At 46.2% G+C, this 9,546-nt stretch overlaps 1 protein-coding gene across 1 annotated transcript; it reads right to left on the reverse strand.

Annotated features, from left to right (window-relative positions):
- Nucleotides 1-4,610: 4,610 nt before the first annotated feature.
- qrsl1 (glutaminyl-tRNA amidotransferase subunit QRSL1) lies at nt 4,611-9,522 on the reverse strand. The gene is made up of 11 exons (XM_082516799.1): nt 9,401-9,522; nt 7,905-8,064; nt 7,730-7,828; nt 7,549-7,645; nt 6,549-6,710; nt 6,293-6,468; nt 6,013-6,125; nt 5,625-5,817; nt 5,432-5,549; nt 5,120-5,325; nt 4,611-4,888 (listed from the first exon to the last, which is right to left on the reverse strand). The coding sequence occupies exons 1-11, from the start codon at nt 9,422-9,424 to the stop codon at nt 4,692-4,694; spliced, it is 1,545 nt and encodes a 514-aa protein (XP_082372925.1). The 5' UTR covers nt 9,425-9,522; the 3' UTR covers nt 4,611-4,691.
- Between the last annotated feature and the right edge of the window lie 24 nt (nt 9,523-9,546).

Below are 9,546 nucleotides of genomic sequence, written 5' to 3' on the forward strand. Positions count from 1 at the left end.
TAAATTTTTTTTTAAATCCACCAGCATCAGGTGAACAGCAGGAGTTAGGGGCCGTTATGTTTCAGAACATCTTTGCAGAGGAAGAGGAAACCTGCAGAAAGCAGCAGCAGTTTCAAACGGTAAAGGAAACGTGCAGCATTATTTTGAGACTGGCTGCTTCATCCTCGCAGGCCCACGCACTCTGTTCACATCTTCACTGCTTACTCTGCATAAAAGTCAGCTTTTCCTCTCACTCACCTCGTTTCTGTTGTAGTTTGTCACAGTGTGAATAACACGTTTACAGTGTGTTAACACTGCAGTGGCTGAAGTGAGGATTGTTTTTGATTTTTCCATTTCCAGTCGTACTCTTGTAAACATGTTGAAAATCTGCATTAAATAAAGGATGTTGATAATGCAGAAAGTATCTGTGCTACCCGTTAGGATTTCTTGCAGTCTCTGAAACTCATGAAGACGACACACGTTGGGATATTTCAGTCTGGACTAACAGAGGAAAACATTTCAGGTTATGCTGTGAAGTCTTGGAGCAGATGATGACATCTTAATGGGAAGTGTTCTCAGTGATACGGCCTTCGCATGAGAACAACATCAGCTTTTCATTTCACTTCCCCCTCAGAGCTGTCGGGTGAAGCGAGCGTCCTGCTGGGAAACTGGTGCGATGATGGAGTGACATCGATCTCCAGCACTTCAGAGCTGCAGCTTTGGACCCACAGGGAAACATGAATGTGGAATCAGATCTAATGGACAAATCACAGGCAAGAAGAACCTTTGACAGACTGTATGTCAAAGATGGATGTCACCATTGTGATATCACCACTGGTTAGATGAGGTAAACACAGCCTGGGTCAAACCAGCACAGAGTTGAAGTCTGAAGTGGTTCCTACTGAGGAAGACTGATTTAGTGTCTCTGACTCTAACAGTGACCAAAGGAGGCAACTATACGAATCAGAAAATAAAAAGACGAGACTTCATGATCCAGCCTGGTCACAGACATGTTAGCATGTTAGCAATAAAACTAAAGCACCCCGGTGATGTTTGGATTCAGAAATAAGCTCTCAGCTGAAGAACGAGCAGCTCGTGACAGCAGAGGCTGAGCTGTGTAGAGTGCAGCAGACTGTTGTTTACATCCTGACATGTGACACGAGTCCAGGAAAACACAATGTTTGTGTGGCGTGAAAAAAAGCTTTCAAAGCCTTTTACACATCAGCTTTCAGTCTGACAGCTGCAGACCGGCGCCTGCATGCTATTATCAAGCATAACAGGAACCACTCCTCTGCTCTTCGCTTGCACGTCCTCCTCATGTGGGCGACTTTGTAATGAAGACCGGGATCAGATGAGGAGCGATGGAAAGAGTCGGGCAGGTGGGAGGGGTCAAATAAATCCTCACGTCTGCAGGGGACAACGTGAGAAACAATGGCGCATTTTTACCTTCATACTATCTGTAGTGACAATTTCTTTTGTTTGACAAACCAAACATCCCACAATTAAAAGTCAACAAGCCCCTGCTGCACTGAGATCATATTTTGTACGCAGGCAAAAGAAGTCCACTGTCCAAACTTAAAAGTTGCGTTTTTATGGTTTATTCATCCAGTTTGGCAATAACAAGATCACCCCCCCCCCCCCACCCCCCCAGTGCATGCTGGTCCTATACCAGTCTCTTTATTTATAGAAAACATGGCCCTACAGCGCTTAATGACTGACTTAACAAGGTAAACGCCAAGCAAACAAAACATTTAAACAAATAATGACCTACAAATAAAACTTGTAAATAATCCCCAAAATATAAGTAAACTAACAACAAACTTTTACAAATTTCAGAATAATAAAAATAAAGAACAAATAGCTCCAACACGATCAACATGTTGCTGGGTGCAGACCCTGCCATTATTTGTTCCAGCTGTCAGAGGCAGCCACAGCAGGAAGATGAACAAAGGATCAGGCTTTAGACTCTGACACTTGATTCGTTGAGCTTAAATGTGTTTTGCACTCCTGAAAGTTCTTGTGGATATTTGTACTCGTGTTTATGAAGTCACGAGGGCTCAAAATGCTGCAAAAATGACAAAAATCTCCAAACGTTCTCAGCTTGTATTTCAGTTGGGAATCCGTTTTAACCTCCTTACAAAAATTAAGAAAATTCACATATCTGACTTCTAATGACATTAAAGAACGTCTCAAAGGGTTTTGCGCAAAAATGAAAGCATAAGCTGAAGTTTTCCTAACTTACATGATCAGATAAGACAAAATGAGACAATTCAGGTAAAAATTAATATTAATCTGAAGTAAGGAAAACGGAGACGCATCGTCTCGATGTTCCCAAGAACATGTGACCGTCTGAAATATTGTTGATGTTTCATAACTGCAACTTGAAGTGAAGTTTTCATGTATCACAGACCTTGTTTGATGAACAGTTTGACATTTTAAGGATCTTATAATTAAGTTACCTTTCAAATACTTCCTCCCTGATCTCACAGATCCTCGAACTGCAGTAAGCACATTGAGTTTTCATGTAATGACGAGTGTTATAGAAATAAAACCGACTTTGCTAATATAATCAGCGTACACTGTGAGAGCAGTCAGAGCCCAGATCTGTCCGGCCTTATAAAGACTGCTTTAAAGATCAGGACCCTGTTTGTGAACAGAGGCCAAAACCTCAAACAGAAGTCGTCATCCTTTTCTTAACTGTCTTATTGTGGCCTGCTGAGGTAAACACGGCACCTTTAAACCAGCGCAGAGTCAATGTGTTGCTGCTTCTGTCAGCTGATACAGAAGATTTATGAAACCTTATCTCCCCACAAAAAACTTCACATGCACACACATTTGCATATAGCTGCGATAAAGGCAACGATAAAGATAGGCATGACAATAGAGAATTATATTATCAGTGTTTCTGCTGCAGTGTCATGAGATAAACGTGTAAACTGCTTCTTCTTATTCTCAGAAACACTAAAAGTAACATAACTCATCACACATCTAAGGTAGAAAACAACCAGATCTGGATGTAATAGAAGTGCACTGATATAGAATTACAGTGTCTGGATTCATTATGTCTAACAATCACCAAAGAACTCCAGGAAAACTGGTCAGGATCAGGTGAAGAAGACGGGGGATGCTCCTCCAGCTCTCAGCACTAAGTGGCTGACGGGACAGATTTCACTCTGGGTTAATTCCAGCATTTGAGTGCAAACTCTAAGTAATTCTGAGACAGTCATTTGTGATGCACAAAGAGCCCGAAGAGCATTGATCAGTACACGCATGCATACTAGGCTGATTATGAAATCTTTGTTTATTAATTTCCTTCCTGTTTGTACTGACGTAGTTGGCTCCTGTCCCTTTAAGACCAGCCTCTGTTTGATGCCGCAGAGACAACAGCAGTCTGAGATCTGTGGCATCACAGAATTATGACGACACTGCGATAGACTTACAGCCTGCACGTACTTCTCTCACTGCTACACTGAACTATTATGAATCATTATTATCAGGATGTCCCAAAAAACTCCATAAAAATGCTGCAGCAAGAGTCCTGACAGGGGCTAGAAAGAGAGAGCAGATTTCTCCTATATTGGCTTCCTGTTAAATCCAGAATTCAAAATCCTGCTCCTCACATACAAGGTCTTAAATAATCAGGCCCCATCTTATCTTAATGACCTTGTAGTACCATATCACCCTATTAGAGCACTTCGCTCTCGCTCTGCAGGCCTACTTGTTGTTCCTAGAGTATTTAAAAGTAGAATGGGAGGGAGAGCCTTCAGTTTTCAGGCCCCTCTTCTGTGGAACCAGCTTCCAGTTTGGATTCAGGAGACAGACACTATCTCTACTTTTAAGATTAGGCTTCAAACTTTCCTTTTTGCTGAAGCATACAGTTAGGGCTGGACCAGGTGACCCTGAATCCTCCCTTAGTTATGCTGCGGGAGGATTCCCATGATGCATTGAGCTTTTCCTCGTCATTCTGTGTTTATGTGTTAGTTAAGATTAATCTCTGGCTTTTGTCACGTCTCTCTGCCTTCAGACTAAAGGGTCGTGGGAGAAGGCTGTGCCTGGTTCGTGATGTAGTTGCTCCAGGACTGCAACGTGACACAGAGGTTCTACAACCTCGCTGTTAAACAGGAAACCAGAAGAAACCAGTTAGCGACCAGTTGGCTTGAGTGCTCTTTGGCAAAGAGACTCGTCACAAATGAGTTGTGAGTATATTTGAATCTGCCCGTTTATAAATTAGATGGAAATGATGTGAAAACCTTCAGAGTGACTGCAGAAGGTCCAAACTGGGCAACATCTGTGTGGAGACGATCGCTGTGTGAACAAAGCCTCATGGCACTGCTCGCTCAGCCTCTGGGTAACCATTTGGTCACCAAAGCTACTTGCAACATGCTGGGCAACCGTTGTTTCTTAGGAGTTAGATATTGCTTCTCTATTTTTACTCTCGTGTGGCTGTTAGCCAACTTTCCTCTGATTGGCTATAGAAGATATAAAGAGCAGGTGAGAGGGGCTTGAGATACCAGACATGGCCATATTAGGCAGCCACTCATACAGATACGAGATCCAAGCTGTTTAAACTGAGCGTCCCTATGGATCCTAAGAATGTCCTGAAAGGCTGAGGAGTAAAAAAAAGACCTTAGAACAAATGCATGTGTTTATTAGCACGACAAATAAAGTCAGCTGTGACAGACAGTCAAGGTAACGGAGAAGCTTCAAGCTCCTCACGCAGCTCCCGTCTGCTCCCGTCTCGTCATTCCCGAGTCCTCAAAGTCACTGATCGAGGGGAAACCAACCCTCTGCTCGATCCACTGGGCCACGCTGAGCAGCTTTCGGTCTTGGAGAGCGGGAGCTATGAGCTGTAGGCCAATGGGAAGGCCCCGTCTCGACAAAGCCGTCGGCACAGAGACAGCAGGGAGACCTGGTGTGCAGAGAGAGAGAGAGTTGAGAGAAGCTGGATGCTCTAAGTCACAGAGTGAACAGAGAACGCCGCTTCGGCTCAAAAACACCAGTTTCATTTCACTTCATGTGCAGGAGGGAAACGAGAAGCAGCTTCTTAAGCTCCTCAGTTACAGGTGTGCATGGTGTGCTTATCCCCAACATATTTAAATGCTCCTCCCACACTTCCTCTGCATGCAGCTTCAGTGCCTACCTGCCATGTTGGCGGGCTGCGTGAAGACGTCTTCCTGTGCGCTGCGCGTTCGGTTATCTTCCTGAGTGAAGTCGTGGTAACGAGCCGCATCCGTCAGCGTGGTGGGCGTCAGCAGTACATCGACACCAGAGCTGAACACGCGCTGGAAGTCATTCGCAATGAGCCGGCGAACTTTCTGAGCCTTCACAAAGTAGTGCTGGTAATTCCTAGGGGGAAAATAAAAGGACACAATTATTCTTTAGAAAAAGATCGAGAGATGGAGAGGATCACAGGATCCCTCCATGGCTCGGAAACACGACGGCTCAGTCTCACCGTTTTAGCAGGAAGTAGTTCCCAGACAGAATCCTCCCTCTGACGACGTCGTTGAAGCCCTCGTGCCTGCTCGAGGCGTACATGACCTCTGTCGAGGTGTCCATCTGGCTGCGGTGGCCTGCTGGCAGAGTCAGACTTCATCACATCCGCTATAAGAAGTGCCAAACCCACACACCACAGCACGATTCATTACCGTATTCCAGGCCGTCAAACCGGGCCATGTTGGACGCCACCTCGGCGTGGCACAGGACGTGGTAGCACACGATGGAGTACTGCGTATGGGGGAGCGACACTCGCTCCACCCGCGCTCCAGCTTCCTCAAACAAGTCGGCCACGCTGCTCCACTGGGCCAGAGTCTCCTCGGAGAGGCCCGGGGCGTGATACTCCTGACGTGCAGCACAGGAGAGACGGAACAACAGCTCAACATGTTGTTCATACTCGACTTTCATCTACCTGCCTTTGCAATCAATGCAATCATCTCAGCAGCTTCCATGTTAAGGTTCATCTCAGTGCTGACCTCAATATTCACTCCTGCAAAGTAATATGTTGGCGTGTAATGCTGAGGTAGTTTGTAGTGTCACCTTAGGGATGCCCACACAGATGTTCTTAACATCAAAGTCTTCAGGAAGCTCTGTTAGTGATGAAGGGGCGGGAACTGTTGTTGAATCTCTGACGTCGAGGCCTTGGAGGATACCTGCACGACACGACAACATAATCCCAGGTGAGTCGTGCCGTTTGGCCGATGTGCTGCGAAATGAGACAGCTGCAGTTTCCTTTAGAGCGGCAGACATTCTTATTCAGACATTCTTAATCATAGAGCTGCTGCGTGTTGATGTCCAGGGTCACCTGGGGGATTCTCACCTAAGACGACGGCCGCATCGTTCACGCTGCGTGTCATTATGCCCGGGACGTCCATGGAGTTAACGAGGGGGATGAGACCGTGTCTGGACAGCAGACCATAAGTGGGCTTCAGGGCCACGACGCCACACAACGACCCGGGGTTTCGTGTGGATCCGCCCGTGTCTGAACCCAAAGCTCTGCCAAGAAGAGCATCACATGTAAACACGGAGATCCTGACAGTCTTACTGAAGACGAGAGCCCGAACAAGTCTCCTCACAGGTAGCTGGTGAGCGAGGCCACAGCTGCGGCGCTTCCACCTGAACTGCCTCCAGTGACGACCCAGTCCGAGTCCGGGTCTGCCTTCGTCCGCTCTCTGTAGGGCGCGGCGTAACCCCAGGGGTTCTTTACGGCGCCGAAAGCACCATCAGTACTGCCCGCACTGCGAGGAAAACAAACGGATCCATATGAGAAAAACTGCAGCCTACAGAAATCTTTTTTGTAACCTTTGTTTGTTCAGTGAATTTATCTTTTTAACCACATTTTGATTCCTCCTCACACGAGAATGCTGTGAGTCAGCGCTACACAAAGATGGAGTTTGCAAGTATAACTTAGATGGAACGGGGATGAACATTTTGAATCATGTCCAAAGAACCTGAACAACACCAGCGGGGCAACATGCATGACAATGCACGGCGCCTTGCAGTCATTCAGGCTTCATGACTCTGACAATTCCCAAACAGTAATTTTCCTGGTATGTAGTTTAGTGTTGGATATGAAGATTTTTCCCATCATAACCCTCATTTTACATAATCTGATGATGCAAACAGCTTAACAATACAGACCGACAGGACAGAAGGATCCACATGCAACTCCACAATGACTAGAAAATGAGCCAGGAGGCATCACATGTAGGCACAAAGGTCACCTTTCATCTGCTCTAACTTGTTCTGAGCAGCCACTTATCTCACATGCTGATATGAGCCTGCAAAGTTTACCCAGAATGCACTTTGTCACATTTCCTCCAGATCAAAGATCCAGTTTAACCTCCCAGTGCTGGTTTCTGTTCCTCTACATCAGAAACATTAAACTGCTGCAGTTTGTTCACACTGTGGTCGATCCATCGCACAGACGACCAGTTCGTTAGTCTGACTCTGCGCTTAGACTGCAACACTTGATGTAGGTGTGAACGGATTTGGTTGCAGATTTTAACAACACTTAAATGTTCAGTCCTGACATCTCTTCTACTTTAATCAAAAATACTGCAAAAACTCAGTTACCCCATTGCAAACTCATCCATGTTGGTCTTCCCCATTAAAACTGCCCCCTGGTCGAGGAGTTTCTGGACCACTGTGGCGTTATAAGGAGGAGTGTAGTCTGCAGGAAAAGCAGGATATATAAGTACTGGGCTGCAATGGAGTGGAAAAACAAGTTGTTTTTATTACCCCACTTCACACAGACCTTTAAGCATCCTGGAGGCACATGTGGTCCTGATATTCTCCGTGCAGAAATTATCCTTGACAGCAAACGGGATTCCATCCAGAGGACCTTTGGGCACACCTGAAGGTAGAAGAGATCAAGCAGTGACACCCGAGTCACACGGAACGAAATCGAGCCCGACTCGAGATGTCCTCACCTCGCTGCAGTCTGCGTTCTGCCTGCTGAGCCTGCTCCAGAGCACGCTCCTCTGTCACCGTGATGTAAGCGTTCAGGTGCTGCGTTTTCCTGATGCGATTCAGGCATTTTCTGCAGAGCTCTGTCGGAGAGATTCGTCCCTCCCGCAGCGCTAAAGACACCTGAAGAACGACGATGAAACAGCAGAGCTGGAATCAAACTCGTGCATTTTATTAATAACATTACAGTATCACAAAGAAACTACATCGAAGCTTTTTTAACTGTGACAGTGAAGCAGCAAAAAGAATCAACGCAGGACTGCACATTCAACAGCAGACAGAACAGGCCGATACAGACACAACACAGTGCAGACACAGCAGACTGCTGTTCTGTGGGGGACAGATGGACTGGGAGACTCCCGTGTTTCTTATATATTGCAGTCGATATATAGGAGAAAGATGCATAGCAGTGAGAATGTATGCTAATGATACTGCCTAAGGGAAGCATGTATAATGTAAACAGAATTGGTCCCAGCACTGAACCCTGTGGAACTCCAGACTCTCCATTTACATGAACAAATTAGAATCTGTTAGTGTTTCCTCTTCTTCTGCTTTTTCACTCACCATGTGTTTTTACACCTCACTGAATTTAACCATGAGTTATTAATAATCTCTGGCTCTCTTCCACAGCACGTCTCACCCCAACCAGTCACAGCAGATGGCTGCCTCTCCCTAAGCTTGGAGATGCCGGAGGTGAGCGCTTGCTCACAGGTGTCATGTGACTGTTGGGGTTTCTGTTTCCTCTGTATAACTGTATGGTCTCGACCTTACAGTATAAAGCAGCTTGAGGCAACTGTTGTTGTGATTTTCTGCTGTAAAAATAAAGTTGAATTGAAAATGTCCTTCACGACATCCATCATCATCTGAGGTTTTCCGCTTTTCCTCCTGCCTGCAGCTCCATCTTCATCTTCCTTTCTCCAAGATATCCTCTCTCCCTCCTCGGCAGATGTCCAAACCCTCTCAGCCTCTCCCCTCTAACTCTGAGTCCCTCTGATGGACTCGCATCTAATCTTCGCCATCCTGCTCACTCCCAGAGAACATCTAAACATCTTCAGCTGTCTTTTTGTCATTGCCATCGTCTCCAAATCATACACCATAGCATGCCTTCACTTCACAAATGTGCTCTGACCCCCACTGCTGTCTGTGATCCACAGTGCTCTGCGCTTCTCCATCAACATGATGCTCGCTGACCACCTCTCTGTTGTTCCTGCAGCTTTCTCATGAAATAAAGACGTCATTACAAAGCGGCACAAACGGGCTTCATTCGTTATAAACATGTTGCATATCTCAATATGAAACCGCCGCTATTCTCAGCTATGCCTTCATGCTACCTGTACGCGTTTTAGTGGCTGCTAACGCGTCACTGCGTGCTGTCTGATGACGATGATTCGTCGTCTGTCTGATGAAGACTTCGTGTGTCGGTGAGTCGCTGCGCGGCACAGACACTGCCGTCACTGACCTGTTTTATCGTCTGGCTCAGCATCTCGGAGCACCTTTCACTTTACAAACAACCTTCCTGCAGCGAACGGCCTCTGCGAGCCGCCATGTTTGTTTCCTCTAACACGCTTGCCTGTGATTCGACAGCGGTTTAGTAACTTGCGCTCT

This window comes from Aulonocara stuartgranti (genome assembly GCF_965226115.1).
Source record: "Aulonocara stuartgranti genome assembly, chromosome: 19".
Taxonomy (NCBI): domain Eukaryota; kingdom Metazoa; phylum Chordata; class Actinopteri; order Cichliformes; family Cichlidae; genus Aulonocara; species Aulonocara stuartgranti.